At 41.4% G+C, this 21935-nt stretch overlaps 1 protein-coding gene across 1 annotated transcript in view; it reads left to right on the top strand.

Moving 5' to 3' along the window:
* The window catches only part of SH3BGRL2 (SH3 domain binding glutamate rich protein like 2), a 49855-nt gene that overhangs the window by 21465 nt on the left and 6455 nt on the right, over window positions 1-21935 (top strand). Inside the window, exon 2 of the mRNA XM_082669372.1 lies at window positions 8466-8651. Within this exon, the coding sequence (XP_082525498.1) occupies window positions 8466-8651 (186 nt within the window). The remainder of the gene's footprint in view (window positions 1-8465; window positions 8652-21935) is intronic.

Raw genomic sequence — 21935 nt, forward strand, 5'->3', positions numbered from 1 at the left:
TTCAGCTTGGTAGCCTGGTATTTGCTTTCTAGTAAGACAGACTGAAATAGACACCAGAGACACAGCACTTTACGTGTAATCTCATGTTGAGTTAAACAGCATTTGAATGTTGCCAGTGAGCCAATGGCTTGTTGGGGTTTCTTCTACACCCCGTCCTGCTTCCCAGAAAGGAAACATATGTGGGTGTTTTAGGGGAGGCGTGTATCCGTTTGCAGGTAAGAGAGAACCTGAGGAACGTGAACTTAGATGAACAGAGGTGTTTGGGTCTCTCCAGGTTAAGTCTGGAGACTGATTTGTCCAGGGCCTGTATTTCTGGGATCTCTTGGCCTTTTCCTGATGCTTGTTGCCTCATGGTGGAAAGGCGGCCCCTGCACCTCCAGCCCTCACACCAAGGTTCCAAGCAAGAAGAGGGAGGAAGGGCAGGGACAAAGGGCCCTGGTATTGATCCATTAGCTTCAGCAGGAGAGCAGAGCCTCGTGCAGAAGCTCCACCCATTGGACTTTGGCCCCCAGCTTAGCAGTGGGCTCTGGGTCAGTGACTTCCCAGCTGCAAGGGTGGCTGGGAACACAGGGCTTTCACTTTCTAGTCTTCGCAGGAGACATAGTGAATAGCTTGGGGTAACTAGTCTATCGCCTGCCATTTACATCCTCTTTATGAGAATGTAATGCCTAGTAAGTCCAACGGTGTGGTATTAGTTAAAGAATTTGCCATGGAATGATAGATCTTCGAGGTACCCTACTCAATTGCTTGGAAGTTCGTGTGTCTTTGACCCAGAAGAGATCATCAGACCTTTCTTCCCTTTTTATTTGGAAGGAGGAGTTGTCTTCGGGCCCCCTACCCCTCCTAGTCTAGTCCAGCGCCTCCTCTGTAAGTCTTAGAAAGTTATAAGAAAATCTGTGCTCTCTGTCCTCTTTCCTCTGCCTGCCTTTGATTTTTTCCTTGTGACAGACATAAAAGGCCCTAAATCAGCCTTACATCTGCCTCAAGTCAGAAGAAAGAAAACTGTGTATTTGAAGTGTGAAAGGAGGTGAAATGAAGAACTGTTACATCCAATACCTAAAGCCTTTGAAAGTTCTATGAAGTTACTTTATATTTTTTGCAGAAGGCCACATCTAGGGCAAAGAAAGAAAACATGCTTGAATGAATGAAACAACTGAGCAGTGCCTATTACGGTTTAGCTCTTTTCTTATTTAATCCTCCCAATAAATCTGTGAAAGAAGATTCTGGGTCCATTTCACGTATTTGGAAACTAAGGCCAAAAGAGAAACGTAGTAATATCTCCAAGGCTACTCGACTGACAGGGCCAGGGTTAAAACCAGGACAGTCTAACTCTAAAATACATACTTTTCTTTTTTTTCCAGTTTTTCTTGTTGTCTGCCATCTGTGCTTTGTCTTTTTTTTTTTTTAATTGAAATATAGCTGATTTACAATGTTGTGTTAGTTTCAGGTGTACAGCAAAGCGACTCAAGATACACATATATGTGTGTGTGTGTGTGTATATGTTTATATATATATAATATATATGTTTTCTTTTTCAGATTCTTTCCCCATATAGGTTATTACAAAATATTGAGTAGAGTTCCCTGTGCTATACAGTAGGTCCTTGCTGTTTATGTATTTTATATATAGATGTATGTTATGTTACTTCATAATTTATCCCTCCCCGCCACCTTTCCCTTTCCCCTTTGGTAACCATAAGTTTTCTATGTCTGAGTCTCTTTCTGTTTTGTACATAAGTTCATTTGTATCATTTTTTTTAGATTCCACATATAAGTGATATCATAAGATATTTGCCTCTGTTTGACTTACTTCACTTAGTATGATAATCTCTAGATCCATCCATGTTGCTGCAAATGGCATTATTTCATTCTTTTTTTCTGCTTTGTCTTTACACTTGCTTTCCCACAATTGCTCTTGTTAAATCTCAGTTAGAAAAAAAAACAAGTCCTATCTTATTCAAATTGATAATGTCTTTGTTTACTAGGGACTCCCAAGGTCCCAAGGTACAGCCTCCGCTGTGTTCACCCCAGAATTCAAACATGATTAGACACGTCTGGAAGCGTCTGGAAGAATCTGGCAGGGGCTGCTTAATTACATAAGTTAACTGGCAGCCTTCTGGGAAAGAACTAATCCTACGCGGAGAGAGAGTAGAGAAGTGCAAGTTTACTTGCACTCAGTGCCTGAGAATAGGTGGTAAGTGTAAGTCAAGTGCAGTATAATTTAGTTAGCCTGGCCTCTGATCCAGTCCCTAGGGATGCCTGGAGCCAGGAGGTTGCCAGGGAAAGCTACCAGTGTCTTCACTAAGATTTGCGTGGGTCGTTGAGTGTTCACGCTACATCAGCAGATTGAGTGGCACCAGCCCAGACAGCTTATCACTGGGGCCGGTTCGTCAGGGCTTGGGGCTTCAGCGGATCTGGGTCCTGCAGGGCCCCGGAGTTGAAAGGGTAAAGGTTTATTGTTTTAGTCCATTTGGGCTGCTATAAGAAAATACCACAGACTGGGTGGCTCAAAAACAACAGGAGGGCTTCCCTGGTGGCGCAGGTTGGGAATCTGCCTGCCGATGCAGGGGACACGGGTTCGTGCCCCGGTCCAGGAAGATCCCACATGCTGCGGAGCGGCTGGGCCCGTGAGCCATGGCCGCTGAGCCTGCGCATCCGGAGCTTGTGCTCCGCAACGGAAGAGGCTACAACCGTGAGAGGCCCGCGTACCACAAAAAAAAAAAATCCCCTGCCCTTGTGGAATTTGTGTCCTAGTAGGACGAGGTGGACAAACAAATGTGTAAAACGACAGTATGTCAGATGCTGTGTGCTATGGTAAAATAAAGCATTGAAAGGGAATCGGGAGTTTTGGGGGAGGGAGGCTGGTCAAAGTGTAAAATCGCATAGTCAGGCAAGGCCTCACTGAGAAAGTGAGCTTTGAGCCGGAAATGAAGATCTGTGATCTAGCGTGGAGTTGGCAAACTTTTTCTGAAAAGGGCAGCTGTTAAATACTTTAGGCTTTGGGAACGGTACAGCCTCTGTTACAATGGCTCAATTATGCTAATTTCTCTAGGACGAAAGCATCCAGGGAGAACATGTAAATGAATGGATGTAGTTGTCTTCCAATGCAACTTTACTTATGGACACGGAAATTTGTATCTCATAGAATTTTTATGTCATGAAATACTATCATTCTTTTGATTTCTTTTCCCCCCAACCACTTAAAAAGATAAAGACTATATTTGGCTGTGGGCCATAAAAACACAGTTACTGGGCTAGAATTGGCCTGTGGGCCTCCCTGCAATAGAGCCCAAGAGATTTAACGGTGTCCTTTCCCCTTAATTGCTTTGGATGACGTGTAATGGTGTACGTTTGAAAGATAAGATGGAATGCAACTCATGCTTTTGCAGATATCTGCCTGTTTTAGGTCCAACAGCTTTGCTGTTGCTTCACAAAGAAAAGGAATGAAAATTCATCTGTTTATCCAGTGACAGATCCTCATTTCACTTATATGAAATTTATGTCTTACAGCTTTTATTTTTAGGCTCTGCTGTGCAATAATAGCTTTTATTTTCAATCCGTCATACTACAGTATTGCCGAAGACATTTTACGTAGCAATTAAGAGTTTTCCAGGTAGCATTGCATTGGGATGCAAGCTCTAGAAAAGTTGCTAAAAAGTGGCTTAACTAATTAGGGTTTTATTTGTCTAATAAGGTTTAGAGTGGGCTGCACAAGACTCGTGTGGCAGCTGTTAGATGTCATCAAGAACCCAGGTTCCTGTCATTCTGCTTGACCACTGCCATTCTTGCATATGGTGTTGGTTTTCACAATTGCCAAATGCTTTCTGCACCTCCGGGCACCACGGGTGCATTTCTGCAAGAGAGAAGGGAGAAGAGTGACCCAGTGCAAAATGGGCTTTGTCTTTTCATTCATTAGGTGGAGCCTTCCCAAGGAGCAGACGCCTCACATCTCACTGGCCAGCACTGTGTTCTGTGATCACCCGTAGCTGCAGAGGAGCTGGCTCAACAAGTTTTTATAGCTGAGCACATTGCTTTCTAAAACAAAATCAGGCTTCGGTTATTAAGAAAGAAAGGGAGATGGGCTACTGGATAAATAGCGTTATCTGCTATGGCTTCTAAGTGTTTGAAGAAAAAAAAACAGTCACGTGAGTTACAGGTACCGTCACCCATGGCTAAATTGACATGGGTGAAGGCCTTGACTGTCACCCCACAATTTACTTCTCTTCCACAAATTTCTCTCCCCAAACTTCTTTTGATATTGATTGCAAGGTGTGTTTTGTTTCAGAAGGGTTGAAACGTAAATAAAACTCTTTGTGTCAAGGAAGTGACGGTATATGTTATTGTTATCTGAACCCTGGGTTTATGCCGGCCTGTGCAGTGCCCTTGACGGCTTCCTCTTGCCACGAGGGAAGCCCTTCCGTTACCTACGACCCTGGCTTCTCCTAGGTCCTACCTCCTGCGCTGGTCTGTCCCTGCCGCTCATCCCTGGGCTTCCACAGTTCCAGCCTCGGTCACCTGGGAAATCTCAAAACAGCCCTGCTGCCATGACTCATCTTCCTTCCTGAGGCTAATGTCACAAACATCCCCTTGAATCTTCCTTCTCTGGAGCACAATTTCTCCCCTTTGTTTATTTGGGTGACCTGCTATCTTATTAATTTTCTGTGGCCTTAGCTCTTTTTTTTTTTAATTTTTAAAAATTTTGAACATGTGCTAAATTTATTTCTAAACTTCAACAAAAGCAAAGCAAAATACGATAATTTGATTCACCTTGTCTCAAAAAAGTGAACTTTTCCCTGACACTGCATTCTGAAAGATTTTTTTAATGTGATGTCAAATAACAAATTCAACAATAATAATTAAGACGTTATACAGCACTGTTATGTGCCAGGCAATAAATATTGTAAGCTACACATAATTTATCTGTAACCCTCACAGTAATCCAATAAAGCAGGTAATACTATTATTCCCATTTTAAAGATGGAAAAACTGAGGCATAGAGAGATTAAGTAGCTTGCTCAAACTCACCCAGTAAATAAGTGGGGGAACAAGGATTTGTAGCTCTTTTTTTTTTTTTTCTTTTTAATCATCTGGCCTTTCTTCTAAGTGTAAGGGAGGCCAGCAAGTGACGAAACGCTCCAAGTCCAGCTTCATGTCCTGCTGATTTATACGAAATGCCCCTGGTCTCTATGGCCATGGACTACTGCCCCCCTCCAGGTTGTTTTCTATGGGAGGCTTTCTTTCTCTCTTAAATTTCTTCTCTTTAATCTTTTGAATGTTGACACATTCACACTTTTCCAAAAGGTTTACAAATATAGAGTGAAAACTCTTGCTGTCACTTTGTCCCCATCCTCCAGTTCCCACTCACTCCCCAGGCAACCGCTTTTGTTAATTTCTTATATAAACCTTCAAGCATTTTTCTAAAAAATGAAAATACAAGTAAATACAAAAGTGTTCCTATTTTTCTCCTTTTTTTTTTTTTTAATGTGCCTAGCCTACACACAGTTCTGCTTTTTTTTTTCCATGTATACATCTTGGAGACCTTTCCATAGCAGTGTTAACAGTACTTACAGAATTTCTCCTTTTTTCTTTTTAAGCTGCATAATATTAAAGTGATCTCTTTGAAACACAAAGCTGGTCATGCCTCTCCTGCTTTCCTCTTAAAATACAGATATAATTACTCACATTTCACTCCTCACGCTATCATCAGCCATCACCAGTATCGGTGAGGAACTGTCCTTTGCTTCCTGAGCGTTGTTAGGGTATAATGATGCATTTGAGTTTTTTCCTTAAAACAGCAACCATTTTTTCCCAGTTTTATTAAGATATAATTGACATACAACACTTGTATAAGTTTAAGGTGTGCAGCATAATGATTTGATGTATGTGTATATTGTGAATTGATTATCACAATTAGTTTATTAACATCCATCACCTCACGTCATTTGAATTTTAATATTCTACGATGTAACTTTCAAATATTGGCTATAAGGAGGAGGGGTGTTGAGACATGGACGCTCTTAGACTAATGGTAATGTAAATTGAGGTGGCCTTGATGAAAGACAGTTTTACCCTGAGTCCTTCAGGAGTCTGAGAAATAGCTCTGCCCTTTCACCTGGGTTTCATTCACGGGGCTTTGCCCTAAAGTAGTCTTGAGCGATACCATCAAAGATATATAAAGATGATATTATTTCTAGTGGTGAAACCTACAAGCATGCCAAGTATTCAACAATAGAGTAATAGTTAACTGCGCATCTACATGATGGAATTGCCAGGAAGATATTAAAATTCATACTTCTGAAAACTTTTCAATGACAGAGGGCGGTGGTCATGATACATTTAGTGTTCAGTGAAAGGGGCAAGGTGCAGTTTTTTACCAGGTGTGATTGTGTGAAAGGAAAGACCAGGTGAGCTGTAGGGGATTATAGTCGAGCAATAAATACCCTGTGTGTGTGTGTGTGTGTGTGTGTGTCCCTGTGTGTTTATGGCCAGGAGGTGGGGGGAGTGAAGAAGCTGTGTGCATGTCTTGATTCATCCTCACATCGAGCCTTTAAGTACCCACATTTTGGAGTCGTGGTGGACGTTGTACGTCTGTACATTATATATGGAAAACCAAGGTTTGACTGTGGATAAGTTTCATTTTTGATCATGCTCACGAACAGTTGAAATGTGCTGGGTATGTAGAGCTCCAAATATGGACATTAAATCCAGACCCTTTCCTCTATTTAAATTTTGGCAGTGGCCATCTGGATAGTAGGATTGTAGGTAACTTTTTGTTTGCTTTACGAAGGCCAGTGGGGACCCACTAAAGAAGGATTTTAGGGGGCTTCCCTGGTGGCGCAGTGGTTGAGAGTCCGCCTGCCGATGCAGGGGACATGGGTTCGTGCCCCGGTCCGGGAAGATCCCACACGCCGCGGAGTGGCTGGGCCCGTGAGCCATGGCCACTGAGCCTGCGCGTCCGGAGCCTGTGCTCCACAACGGGAGAGGCCGCAACAGTGAGGCCCGCGTACCGCAAAAAAAAAAAAAAAAGAAGAAGAAGAAGAAGGATTTTAGGACAGTGACGTGATTGTCTTGATAAGAACACACACTAGGACTTGGATCAAAATAGGTGAACGCTTTCAACCTCAGGGTCGATAAACTCTACCTGGTAGAGTTGTAAGGGGAAGTTAAGTAGGATGGATGATACTTTTTTGCATACCGAAGTTACAAAATAATATATGTTCTGAAATTCTACGAGTGAGGAGAAAAAGTTAACTTTTTCAGACGTGAGAAGTGGCTTAGTTCAAGAAATGGAGATAATATCATTTTCAACTTGGATTTACAACCATACAGTAATTCTCTCCTTTTATAATATTATTGCGCTTAGAAGGTGTCCTTTCTTGCCAGCCTTTTATTTCTGTCCATTACTAACTATGACATTGCATCATTAGTCATTCATAGACTTGAACCCAGTGATCAGAGACACATGTCACTGAGGCTTTTGGGGAGCAGTCGGATTGAGGTGGGGTGGAGGAGATTGGTTGGGACAATCACTCTGTGAAAGTTTGTTCTTCAGCCTTTTATTTTCTTTGTCCAGAGGTCTTTCTAGCTGCTTCACTTCTCAAAATGATTCTTTTCTTTGGCCATTATAACATTTACTTCACCACTTAAGTTTGTTGTTTTTGCAGATTTCCCAGGATCGTTCAGAAAAAGCACACTTGTTTTCTCAGGTTTTACATGCTGTGGTTAAGATACCTGAATCTTGTCACCGCATCTCAATGAGTTCATACGTACCTTCAGTGAAGAAGATTGGTAACATCTGGAAAACCTGCAGATGTGTTTGCAGCTCTTCAAGAGCATACCTGACCCCTAGTGACTGGAGAAGGAAAGATGAAACATCAGGGGAACAAGAAGGGTTAAGAAAGAGAGTTCAGAGTAGGATGGTGCTTGTTGTTTACTCTCCCCTTGGAAGTGGAGGACGTTTTACTCTTGTGAATTGATGAAAGGATGCTCTCATGACAGTGGCTACAGCTGTGGCATATCTGAAAGAGGCTGCTGAGGGGAATAAAACTGTTGCCGCTCCCAGGAATCAATGAAGTGTCGGCATCTCAGATGGGCTCTCTGTGGTTTTCAATTGGTTGGGGACAGACAGGGCTTTCGTGACTGTAAATGTCAACTGCTGGGGCTGGGAGTGGGTAGTTATGGCCCCCTGAGAACTAAGTGAATCTCCCACCTCAGACCTCGTCTGTCCCTCCCAGACCGGCGGAGTTGTGCCCCAGAATTCTCGGAGAAATCACTGTGTCAGTACTTGCTGAGACGTCTGCTGGATCACCAGGGAGTGGACAGTGTGTGCTGTCTGCAAAAATCACCTCTTTTTTTTTTAGCTCAGTGGCCTCTGACGATGAACACTCAAATCTAGTTCAAATTGGAAATATTTCCACTTGGTTTTGGAGGGGCATTTCTCCTTATGTGTTTGTCTTCTCTCTGCAGATAAAGAAGAAGCAGCAGGATGTGGTTAGATTTCTGGAAGCCAACAAGATAGAGTTTGAGGAGGTGGACATCACGATGTCAGAAGAGCAGAGGCAGTGGATGTACAAGAACATCCCCCTGGAGAAGAAGCCTGCCCAGGGCAACCCTCTGCCACCTCAGATATTTAATGGTAACCGATACTGTGGAGTAAGTATCAAATGATTGTTATCACATCATTTCTTTGTCTGATTCAAAACAGAGTCATCTGGGGCTTCCCTGGTGGCACAGTGGTTGAGAGTCCGCCTGCCGATGCAGGGGACACGGGTTCGTGCCCCGGTCCGGGAAGATCCCACATGCCACGGAGCAGCTGGGCCCGTGAGCCATGGCCGCTGAGCCTGCGCGTCCGGAGCCTGTGCTCCGCAACGGGAGAGGCCACAGCAGTGAGAGGCCCGCGTACCGGGAAAAAAAAGAAAAAACAGAGTCATCTGGAGTGCAGTTGGGTTTTTTTCAATGCAGACTGACCTCCTTACCTAGTACCTAGTCAGTTCCACAGGTCTAACAGAGGGTGAATTCGAGACGGTGTATGAGTCCAAGGTCACAGACTGTGCCTTCCTGTTTGCTTTGGGAAAAGGGGGTGGGAAGGGAAGCTGCGTACCTGTGTGTTTACTGTGTTCTACATTTTAAAGCGTATTTTTTTACTAATACATTTTGGGCGGCAGAGGGGAAGTGGTAATTATGCTTGAATCTTTATCTCTCTGTAGTGTAAAAAAACTGCTAATGGCTGATTATAAACCAGAGTTTCACTTTTTTATGATCATGAGCCAGCTGGATCGTTATGAACAACTAAAATACATCAGATGCCTTCCTGCTGCAGGTGGCATTGAGAAGATGAAGCCACTTTCGACTAATTATTTTCCTTCTCACTTCTTAGGTTCAGAAAAAACATTGAGAAATGTCTCTCTAATGAGTAGTTAGGATTTGCTTTCTGCTGTAGCTTTAAGTATGTAAGTCAGTGTTTATTTTGAGACCTGAACTGCAGTCCTTTAAGGATGGCCAGGAGCAGGGGAAGGGGCTACAGTGCAGAGATGCTCAAGGTGAAATAAATAACTGGGTGCTCGTTAGGGTGGAGAAAAGGGATAACAGTGAAACAGTTCTCCAAGAACATGAGGCAGAATGAAATGCTGAAACATAAAGCCATAAAGATTGTGCCCAGCGTTTTCACATGTCATGAAGAGAAAACCGAACCTGGCACTAGACACAGATTTGAGTTCTAGTACTGCTTTATGTTGGCTTGACACCTTTGGAAAGTCACATATCTCTTTATATCTCAATGTTCTCATCTTTAGCAAAGGACGATCATATCCATCTCACTTCCCAGGATGTTTGTCACTGTTTCTAAAGTACTCCTAAAACTCTGTACCCACCCAAACTACCATTCAACTGTAAGACCAGAATAAAGGCATTTTCACAGCCGCCAAGTCAGAGGAACAGAGAACCAATGGATTTTTGTTTTAAGTTTTCTAGCACTGTTTGACTGATAGCTTTATTTTGAACTGTACAGTTCACACACATTTTCATCTATTATCTTATTTTGGTCTGCAGGCACAAAAGTACATTTTCTAGACTCTGTAATCATGAATGGAATACACTCTTGGTAACCATATACTTTCCCTAATATGAGATCATGATATAAAAAAATTCCACAAAAATAATAACCTTTATTATATAATAATGCAGCTTATTTCTTGTTGATGCTGCCTCTGCAGACACTGAGGTTTGACCATCCTCTGCTCTTGACTTCCCTCTCCATTGCTCTACCCACTTCCTGCATACATGGTTCAGGGCTGTTGACATCTCCTAAGTTTATTTTAAAAGTGGAGTTGTTGCTGTTTTTTTTTTAGTCCTTGTTGTTTGATAGACCTCTCAAGAGGGAGGACGCAGAGACATCTTTGCTCTATCACCATAAAAGCCGAAGTCTTCAGAGACCTTTGAGTATAAGAATGTATTCAATGAATAAAAAAGAACGTGATGTGAAATAAAGTTAATTCCTTCCCTTTATTTCCACCTCTTTATGACTTTCTATATCTCTGTGTATCTTTGCCTTATAGAGTCTATGGAAGTTTTTTCAGGTAGACCGGGAGCTGGCTAGAGGTGTCCATATTGATTAAACTGTGCCAGATAAATGGCTGCTTGAGCAGTGTCAGTCCCATGGCAGTTGTGACAGCAGTGCTGGTGTATTCATTCTGTCTTTATAGTCTGTTCTGGCAGGAGTTTTGAAGACAGTGTCTGCTCTTATCAAGGTCAAATAAATTCGATTTTGACAAAAGCAAAAACATTTGAGGGCAATGAACCATGGCCTCGTGCATCCCACCTGCTTCTGTGCACCTTGCATTGCCCGGCAGTGGTTTATGAGTGGTCGTATCTGGTTGGATAACCTGTTGAAACCTGCCATATTGCAAGTGACAGGATCCAGTAAGCATGAAGATTCTCCTGTTTCCTGGAATTGGCTGGAAACTTACTACTTTGTTTTAAACTGGATGAGCTAGGCATGTGAGACATACACAGCTGCTAAGCTGCTTGCTAACCAGTGTGGACAACTGCCTTCTCTCTCTCCTTTAGCACATGAAAATCCTGCCTATTGGGAGGAATTCCCCACCGAATGGAAGCTCCCTGGCGTGTCCAATCAGTTCTTCCCACCCCAGATTTGGACACTGAGGAAATGATGCCGAAACACAGCATCAGTTGGAGGTGGCTCAGTGAGTGTCCAGGGGTGATGGGGCCAGGCAGAGCCTGGTGGCTGGACACCATATGGCTGGTGTCCTAAGGAGGCTGGTCCTGAGGTGTGGCCTAGGTGTGTTCTTGGTTCCCCAGACGTGGAAGTTCCTCCTATTTTCTGAACTGGTCCTCCAGGCTTAACGTGGATTCTGTGAGCTCCCCGCTATACATTCTTTTCCTTTTAAGTTGCCAGTGTCTGTTTCAGTTGTTTGTAGGCAAGAACCCTTCTTGGGGCAGACTGGTTGTTCTTGCTGTTTCCCTGAAGTGTCCTACCATAAGCACGATTCTTCTCTGGAAATGGGTTCCTAAAGGTCAACATCCCAACGCCTACAGGCTTTTCTCATTTTAGAAAGCTCAGATCCTCACGTTCAAGGTTTAAACTCTGTTCTCTCTCTCTGTGGAACTGGCATGTGTGGAATGCACTAGAAATAAAAACACACATATCTACACAAAAGGAAAACATTTCCTCCCGTTTCTTTTCTCCCTCCCCATTCAGAAGAAAAAAAAATTGGATTTCTTTATATTTTTTTCTTATTTTTGATTGAAATTTTTTTATTGTGGTAAAAACATACATCATAAAATTTATCATCTTAACCACTATCAAGTGGACGGTTGAGTAATGTTAAGTGTATTCGCATTGCTGTAAAACAGGTCCCCAGAACTTTTTCACCTTGCAGAGCTGAGACTCTATACCCATTAAATAACTCCTGTTTGTCCCCTTCCCCCACCCCACTCCCCCGATAACCATCGTTCTACTTTCTATATCTATGAATTTGACTACTTTAGAGACTTCATAAAAGTGAAATCATGTAGTATTTGTCCTTTGTTTTCTTTGTTTTGTTTTTGTTTTTTGGCCACACTGCGAGGCGTTCGGGATCTTAGTTCCCCAACCAGGGATCGAACCCATGCCCCCTGCAGTGGAAGCGCAGAGTCTTAACCACTGGACCGCCAGGGAAGTCCCAGTATTTGTCCTTTGTGACTGTCTTACTTCTCTTGGCATCATGCCCTCAAGGTGCATCCTCTGGTATGTCTTAGTCCGTTCAGGCTGCTATAACAAAAGACTGGGTAACTTACAAACAATAGAAATTTATTTCTCAGAGTTAAGTCCAAGATCAGGGTTACACTAGGGTTGGGTTCTGGTGAAGGCCCTCTTCTAGGTTGCAGATTGCCAACTTCCTGTAATATCTTCACGTGGTAAAGGGGGCAGGGGAGCTCTCTCAGTCCTCTTTTTCTTTTTGGCTGCGTTGGGTCTTCATTGCTGTGTGCGGGGTTTCTCTAGTTGCAGCGAGCAGGGGCTACTCTTCGTTGTGGTGCACGGGCTTCTTGCGCGGACTTCTCTTGTTGCTGAGCACGGGCTCTAGGCACGCAGGCTTCAGTAGTTGTGGCTTGCGGGCCCTAGAGCACAGGCTCAGTAGTTGTGGCGCACTGGCTTAGTTGCTCCACAGCATGTGGGATCTTCCTGGACCAGGGATCGAACCTATGTCCCCTGCATTGGCAGGTGGATTCTTAATCACTGCGCCACCAGAGAAGTCCCAGACCTGTTTTATAAAAGGCATTAATCTCATCCATGAGGGCTCTGCTGTCATGACCTACTCCCCTCCCAAAGGTCTTTGGGCATCAGCATTTCAATGTATGAATTTTGGGGGGATAGGTGTTTACCTAGCCTATAGCATTGAAGCATGTGACAAGATTTCCTTCCTTTTTAAGATCTCCATTGTATGTATATATCACATTTTGTTTTTCCACTCATGCATTGATGGACTCTGGGTTGCTTCTACCCCTTGGCTATTATGAATAGTGCTGCTATGAACATGAGTTTGCAAATACCTCTTCAAGATCCTGTTTTCAGTTCTTGGGGATATGTACATATCAGTGGGATTGCTGCATCAGTTCTGTAACAGTTCTACTGTTAATTTTTTGAGGAACTGCTATACTGTTTTCCATAGTGGTTACACCATTTTATAAACCCATCAGTAGTGTACAAGAGTTCTAACTTCTCCACATCCCTGCCAACACTTGTTATTTTCTGTTTTTGTCTTGTTTTGAGAGTAGCCATGCTAATGGGCGTGAGGTGATATCTCACTGTGGCTTTGATTTGCATTTCTTTGATGATTAGTGTTGTTGAGCTTGTATATAATCTTTGGAGAAATGTCTATTCAAGTCCTTTGCCCAGTTTTCAATTGGGTTATTTGGCTTTTTGCTGTTGAGTTGTAAGAGTTCTTTGTATATTCTGAATACTAACCTCTTATCAGATATGTATTTTGCAGGTATTTTCTCCCATTCTTAGGTTGCCTTTCACTCTGTTGATTATATCTTTTGATGAACAAGAGTTTTTAAGTTTAATGTAGTCCCATTTGTCTGTCTTTGTTTTTGTTGCCTGTGCTTTTGAAGTCATATCCAGGAAACCATTACTTGCCAAATACAGTGTCATGAAGCTTTTCCCCTAGGTTTTCCTATAGCAGTTTTGTAGTTTGGGGTCTTAGGTTTAGGTCTTTAATTCATTTTTAGTTAATTTTTGTGTGTGGTATAAGATAAGGGTCCAACTTCATTCTTCTGAGTGTGGATATCTAGGTTTCCTGTTACCATTTGTTGATGACACGGTGCTTTCCCCATTGAGTGGTCTTGGCACCTTTGTTCATGATCATTTGACCATATATGTGAGGGTTTATATTTTTTTGGACTCTATTCTGTTGCACTGGTCTGTGCCAGTACCACAGTTTTTATTACTGTCGCTTTGTAATGTGTTTTGAAATTAGGAAGTATGATTTCTTTAACTTCGTCCTTCTTCAAACTTGTTTTGGCTATTTGAGGTCCCTTGAGATTCTGTATGAATTTTAGGAGTTTTGGTTTTTTTTTTTCTATTTCTGCAAAAAATGCCATTAGGGTTTTGATAGGGAATATGTTGGATCTTTAGATTGCTTTGGGTAGCGTTGACATCATAATAATATTAAGTCTTCCAGTCTATGAACGTGGGTGTCTTTTCATTTTTTGTGTCTCCGTTAATTTCTTTCAGCAATGTTCTGTAGTTTTTAGTGTACAAGTCTTTTACCTCCTTGGTTAGGTTTACTCCCAAGTTTGGTGGGCGTTTTTGGTGCTATTGTAAATAGAATTATTTTCCTAATTTCCTTTTCCAATCGTGTATTATTAGTGTATAGAGACACAAGTGATTTTTATGTGTTGTTTTTTTGTCCTGCAACTTTGCTGAATGAATTTATTAACTCTTTCATTTTATTAAAAAAAAAAAAAACCTTGTAGTTAGAAATGGGAATGCAGCCAAATTTTATTTGCCTGGGGTCACATTAACCAGTTTGTGGATTTGCCATCAAGGGGGAAGAACCCAATGACCATTCAGGTAATCAAGATGAGCTGGTGCATGTTTGGCCAATACTTAGAACTGGGCTGTGGGTGAAGGTGGGGAGAGAGGTGAAGTGAGGTAGAATGTGTGGCTGGAGCTACTCATGTAAAGTCCTATCTAATGAAGAGAGGACCATTCAGCTGAGAGACAGAGGGCAAACTTTTATAGAAAAATAACCATCTGATTATTTTCCATGAGGCAACTTATAAAATTATTTATATTTTAAAACTATTGAATTACCTTTTTTTGCACTTTTAGATGATACTTGTAGAATCTTAAATTTGTACCCAAGCATTGGGTGTATTGCTAGCCAAATAAGATTACCAAATAAGATTACATTAAAGCTACTGACTAGTTTTGTTTAAGTAATGATTTGGGGGCCAGCTATGGCAGCCTTTCCCCATATTACGTAGGGTAATGGAGCCTGAAAGTAGACGACAGACAGGTTAAGACTAATCTTCACGAGGCACAGAAAAGCTAAATGACCAGCAGTGGTTCTTTGTGGAGTATCCTCTCCTTTTCTTTCTTAGGTATGAAAGGAAACAAGATGTGTTAGCATTTTCTAACCATTGGTAGAGGTTCAGAAGCACACCACAAGAATACCTAAATGTATGCAGTTGTATTGTTCCCAAGTGCAGTGTTTATGTAAGACTCTTGAGAAGATTGTCTCTGGATAATATATTTTAAGTGTGTTTGGGGATCTTTTGTGAAGCTGAAGAACCAACTCCCTTAATTATTAGTTTTACAAATTCCTGCCTCATACATATAATTTTATTTTTAACAACATTACACACACAGGGCTTCCCTGGTGGCGCAGTGGTTGAGAGTCCGCCTGCCGATGCAGGGGACGCGGGTTCGTGCCCCGGTCCGGGAAGATCCCACATACCGCGGAGCGGCTGGGCCCGTGAGCCATGGCCGCCGAGCCTGCGCGTCCGGAGCCTGTGCTGCGCGACGGAAGAGGCCACAGCAGTGAGAGGCCCGCATACTGCAAAAAAAAAAAAAAGATTATACACACAACACACACACATACATACACATACCCTTGGTATCTGCAGGGGATTAGGGGTTTGGCTCCAGGGCTCTCCACGACTGCCAAAATTCACAAATGATCATAGTGTATATACCATTTTGTGCCCTGCTTTGTTCTCCCAACAAAAATAGCTTCCATGTCATTGTAAACTAATTTTTTAGAGGTTGCCTCTTATTTCCCTGGGTGGATTATTAGAACTAACGTCATCATCACCCACCTATGTTGAAGTCCAACTGTCTGCAGTAATTAATAGAACTGTGTTTACAGTCCATAAGAAAAATAAAAAGGAAAGTTAAAGTCAAAAATTTTCATTATCCACGGGAGATGTGGTCTGTTTCTGAAGTAGGGATGTTATTTATGTAGGTTCAAGGCAAAGCCCTGAAAGTCACCCCACACCCATTTTCCTCATCTTGATACTCCCTTGGTCACCAAATCCTGTAAGTTTTACCTCCTACATAATTCTGTCTTTGTTTCCCTTGCAAAGCTCAGTTCACACGAGCCTTGCTCTTGACTCTCTCTAATTAACTAGGACTCTGGTTATTCCTCCCCCTCCCCCATGCCTAGCAAACCTGCGTGTCATTACTCCTATTATGACCTTTAGTTCACAGAATGTTTTTTCGTGCCTTTGCCTTCCGCTGGTCTCTGAGTTCCTTGTACTCACCCTCAGCAGGCTACGTGGCATATTTATTTTAGTATCTGGTACCTATCTGGAAGCTGGGAACACAGAACATACTTAACAAAAATTGGTTCTAGAAGTGGGTGAATAGCTCCGCGTACTTTCAGCCAAGCAAGTAGCTCACCCGTTCTGTTGGGTCTCGCCTTGTCAAGGTTCTGAACATTTCCATTCCTGTTTATTAATAAAACTCAAAGCCAGATCTCTCAAAAGCAAGCTTATTGAACCTTCTTCTAAATTTTACAATGAAATCTTTTCGGTAAATCACCTCTATTAGAAGCTTGCCTACGCCACAGGTAGAATTTTCTCAGGAAACTTGTGATCTGAATTGGAAAATCTGGATTCCAAGGTTTTCTGTCTAAAAGATCAGTTATCTAATCAAGGAGAATCTTCTCCTTCAGATGTTTTACTAAACACGATCTCATGCGGCATCCTCACAGATACTAGGAAAGGGTGGTGGGGAAGGGAGATTTCAATTCTCTTTATCGATAATTGCTGGATGCCCAGAAGCATAGCAATTTAATTAGATATTCTTTGCAGTCTTATCTCTTCTATATAACCCTAGTTTTTATTCTTCTGTCTATAAATGTTTAATCTCCCATTTTCACCTTACTGAGATGTTTGTCTCAGTATTCTACAGTGATGAATCCCTAGGACATGTCTTTCATGAAAATTATGGTTTGTGCTCTGAATATTGAAATATTCAATATTTCAGTATTCGTCCAGACAATTTCAGGGCACCCCCATTGCATGTTTAGCAGTGTATCTTAACTGATACCCAAACTGGCGGTTTCCCTTTTGTTAAAATTTTCCTGTTTTCTGAGCCTTACACAGTTTAAGTTAATGAAAAGAAAACAAAACTGTTAAAACACTAAGGCCACGTTAATATCAATGTTAAGACAATAAAGTCTGTTGACGGGAGGGTCCAAAGTGAAAAGTCAGTCTCCCCCAGATTTCCAAGATGTAGCCTCTTTTATGAGTTTCTGCTTTGTGGTTTTAAGTTACCACCACTCTGTGTTTCATAGACTAATAGCTATATTCCTTGATTTTTTTTTTTTTTTTTTTTTTTTTTTTTTTTGCAATACGCGGGCCTCTCACTGTTGTGGCCTCTCTCGTTGCGGAGCGCAGGCTCCGGATGCGCAGGCTCAGCGGCCATGGCTCATGGGCCCAGCCGCTCCGCAGCATGTGGGATCCTCCCGGACGGGGGCACGGACCCGTGTCCCCTGCATCGGCAGGCGGACTCTCAACCACTGCGCCACCAGGGAAGCCCTATATTCCTTGATTTTAAATTAGATAGTATTTACTTTTTTCTTTGGAAGAGGGGAAACTTGCATTCTTATAGCTTCTCTCATTTCTCCCCCGTTTTGACTTGCACACATGTGCACGCACACACTGCATTGCTAAAGTTTATAACAGTCGCATACTCATCTGTAATTATGATAACTATTGTGTACTATGTAAATATAACACATTTATATTGTTATAAACGTATTCTCTCTACAGAATCTCTCTAAATATTCTCTACAGAACTGCTTAGTTGTGTGAGTGGTCACAGAGGAAGGTTTATAATCCTATTTTACTAAATTCCTGTGGCTTGAAGAACGACACAAATATTTATGAGATTTTCTTCATTGATTTTAGCCTTTTCACTTACTCCTCTGAGTATTTCTTAAACTTTTATTGCTGGTTGCTTTTCCTGTGTTTAGCACAAAATTGTTTCCCATCCGATTTCAGTGGGTGCTTGGGTAGACGTATTCGCTTGCTCTGCCATCTCGTATCGGAATGGTCAGAAATGTTAAATGTGTTAGGAATTTTAAATCTTCAGCTTTGGACTTACTCGTATTTTTGGTATTTGGCCTAAAAATTGCTGAATGAATTTGTTTTAGACAGCTACATCTTCTAGATCCTACCGGGATTGGAGCTGTCAAATATTTTTTCCTCCTCTATCAAGATTTCACAAAATGGAATATAGCATTAATGGTCCTTAACCACTGAATCAAAAAATTCTGCTCAGAGGCTACCCGCAGGCTTGAAGGAAATTTCAGGAGGAAGGAGTCTCTGCCCATTTGCAGCGGCAGCGGTAGCTCTTGTAGTCTTAGGAGGAACTTTTTTCTTTAATTTCTCCTTTGGGGTAAACCACATCTGCTTTGGCTCATTTAGAAGTGCTTGCTGCCACCGTTTCCTTGCGGGCCACGTGTTGTTTTTGTTCCCTGCAGCCTTCTGTTTGGAAAGGCCCTTGGCATGTAGAAATAGTATGGGTCTGTCACTTGTTATCGACTTAGCGTGGGAAGCGATGCAGCTTTTCAGAGTGGCTACTGTGGGTTTTCCTCGCTGTTCTCTGAGGGAACGCGAAAAGGGCAAAGAACTTTAGGCCTTTGTCTCAAATGCTTGTCCAGTCCATAATAGTCTAACCGTAGGAACGGGTAATGTCCTTAAGTAAGCTCTGTGGAAGAATGAGACTACTGTGAGCTCTACCTGTTGTAGATTTTATCATGAGCTTATAAATGTCTCTAACATTGGTTTTCACTTAAATGCAAACAGAAGTGTAGGTAATGGAAGCCTTTTTTTTTTTCCTTTTTCTTTTTAACAGCTATTTAGCTTGCTTTATTCTTCTTAAAATTGTAGCATTTAGATAAATATTCCATTAGTAACAGTGCTCAGTTATGCTGATATCTTTGTAACCCAGAATTTTTTCTTTTCATTTGGCACTAGAAACAAAGTGAATTTTTCAGCCTGTGTTTTAAATGTAGTTAAAAATGTTCCAGCTTCTGAAACTGAATGATTTTTTTTCTTGAATATGCTTTATGTATTTGTACTCTCCTCCAAAGGTGATATTAACTGATCGTTATATTTTATAGTCACAGGAGGTTGATTGTCTTACAGTGTTCAATTTGCAGACATGTATTTGCAAACACTTCAGAGAGAGTGTCTTTGACTATAAGGAATTCAACAAGCCCATTTAGAAACTTTATAGTGAGTTTTTAAAATGCAGTGCTTTTAACGTTTGCAGTATGAGCTCTAGTGTGGTTTGTTTCTTTTAAAATATAAGCCTGATAACTGAAATGAATTTGATAAGGAAGCAGATCTTTCTCTTTTATTGGGGAATGTCTAAGGCCAGAATATAAGAGAACTTCTATCTTAATAGAAAGTGATTTTAAGATTCTAATACTATTTTACTCATATTATTTCACATCATAGTATTTAGTTTATTACCTCTAAAAGAGGGTATTCAGAACTTCTAGATTTTAAATTATCAATCATCTACTCTTTGCGTCAACATGACAAAGAAGATGATTTAACTTCTTACAATTTGAGATTCATCAGGCCATTCAAAAGCTTTTGTATGTCAGAAAGTAAATTTTTTACATAATTCTTTAAATCAGTAAGTAATCAAGTAGAAATAGGATTTAATCAGATTACATTATTAGCATGAGATTACCTAAAACATGGCATGTCGGTCATTAATTAGCAGACACAACTCATCCCCCAGTTTGCCTGGTGTGTGTCAGGTACTGTTCTCACGTTGACTTTTAAAAATGATTGCTTTTAAAGTTAATTACCAAATTTTATGTTTGTCACTTTGGGAGTTAGTTACCTTGGGTGACAATTTCTAAACTGTTGGGAGCATCCAGTTTAATATTCGGTAAGAAGTCCCCCAGCCATGGTGATGTGGCCCTGAGTTAAAGGTTCATAAACTAAAAATAACGGTTATAACTTTTATGACAGAAATACAGTTCAAGAGAATTTTTTATATAAATAAGAAATGTTGCCATTCTGAGATTTCCTAATATCTGACATTTCTAAATACCTTTGTTGGTGACTAACATTCATGAGAACAGTGTTGGTTCAGTGTGGTTGAATGGATGGTTTACAGGTTTTCTCTACACGTATGTATTCTCTATTTTGTTTTATATGTATGAAGCTCGCTTGTGAAAGTTGACCTTATTTCTAGCTTTGTGATTTGGAGAATTGTAATCATTTTAAGATTAAGGTTTTTAATATAAACACTGCAACCTGAATTATACATATTAAGTCTCGTAACTTGCCTTTTGATCTTTCGCATGCACTGTATTTTCATGTTAGCACTTCCTTTTTTGTTGTTTTGTTTTTGTTTCTGTTTTTTTGTTTTTTGGCCTCGCCGCACGGCATGCAGGATCTTAGTTCCCGCACCAGAGTTCGAGCCCATGCCCCCTGCATTGGGAGTGTGGAGTCTTAACCACTGGACCATCAGGGAAGTCCCAGCACTTCTGTCTTTAAAGTAAAATTCACACTGCATTTATAGACATTGAGTCAGGCACTGTTTCTCACTTTTTATTTCTTATATTATTAGTTTTTTCATTCTTGCGTTTTCACACTGACGTCAGAGATTATTTATCAGGTAGAAACAGGTAAAGCCCTTTCAGAATTCAAGAACAGGGATGACATTTTGTTGACTAGTCCTTAGTTTTTTTTCTCTCACTTTTGCCCTTTCCCTTTCCTATTTGGTTAAACCTGTTTCCTGTTCAGAGAGAGGTAAGCTCTTCGAACAGGTATCACTAGGAACTGGAATACATAGGCTGGACTTCACATCTGGACACAGCTAACAGCCCATTTAAGAGCAACTCCACTGAATGCTCCATTATTTTTTAGAATTCTGGAACTTCAAGGGACTTTGGTCGTATCTGATACAGAAAGGAAGAAGCAGTCTGAGGAGGTTAAAGGAGTTGGTCAAGGTCATAACTCAGCTAGTAGATTGCTGGACATCTCATCTATAGTTGACTGAGTGTATATACCACTCAGTTTCCCAGAATTGAAGCTGTGACCCAGACAGTGGTTGGTGCAGGTAGAAGTTCAAGACCCCTCTTCTCCCACAAGGAGCAATGAGAAGTCTTGAAGGAAAGGACTTAAGCAAAGGATGATATGATCAAATTTGCCTTTTTAAAGGATCAGTCTGTCCTCACTTGAGCATGATTCGGGGGGGTGGGGGGAGATAGGGTAGACTGTAGAGGGGTTGGTATGTTGAGGTGCCGTTGCAGATATCTAGCTTGGATTAGGGCAATGAGACTGATGTAGAAAAACAGAGAGGTTGAAGGGATATGTAAGGTAGTTACTGGTTGAGGGAAGAGAGGAGTCCTATGATGCTTGATTTCTGCCTGGTAGAGCCCGTTAGCTGGTGGTGCCAGGCTTCTGAGAGGTCCAGCTTGTGGGGTGGAAGGAAAAGCATGAATTGCGATTTAGACCCATTATGTTTAATAGTCTATTATGAACAGTTAGTTGCTTACATGGAACCAGAATTGAGAGGAGAATCAGAGCTGGGGATCTGAGTTTAATTAGAGCCGTGGCTGCGATTGAGATTCCCTAGGGAAAGAATTTAGCCCGAGTAGTGGCAGAATATGGTGTAGAGAGAAACAGGTACACCAGTTTTCATATGGTGGATATCTAAAAGGGTGAGATAAGCTGGCTGTAATTTAGCTCTCTTCCTCTTGTTACCACATTGAATATAAACAACAAACGATCAGATAGAGAAGGTGTGGGTCAAACAGGGTTATTTCTTGAGCCCAGGTCAATGAAATGCTACTCAATTATTTGGAACTGTCTTTGTTACAAAGAATAGTGGTAACAACATTTTCAGTTCATGGGATTTTGCCTAAAATTCTACATCAAATTGAGACATAGTTT

Source organism: Grampus griseus (assembly GCF_964374135.1).
Source record: "Grampus griseus genome assembly, chromosome: 13".
Taxonomy (NCBI): domain Eukaryota; kingdom Metazoa; phylum Chordata; class Mammalia; order Artiodactyla; family Delphinidae; genus Grampus; species Grampus griseus.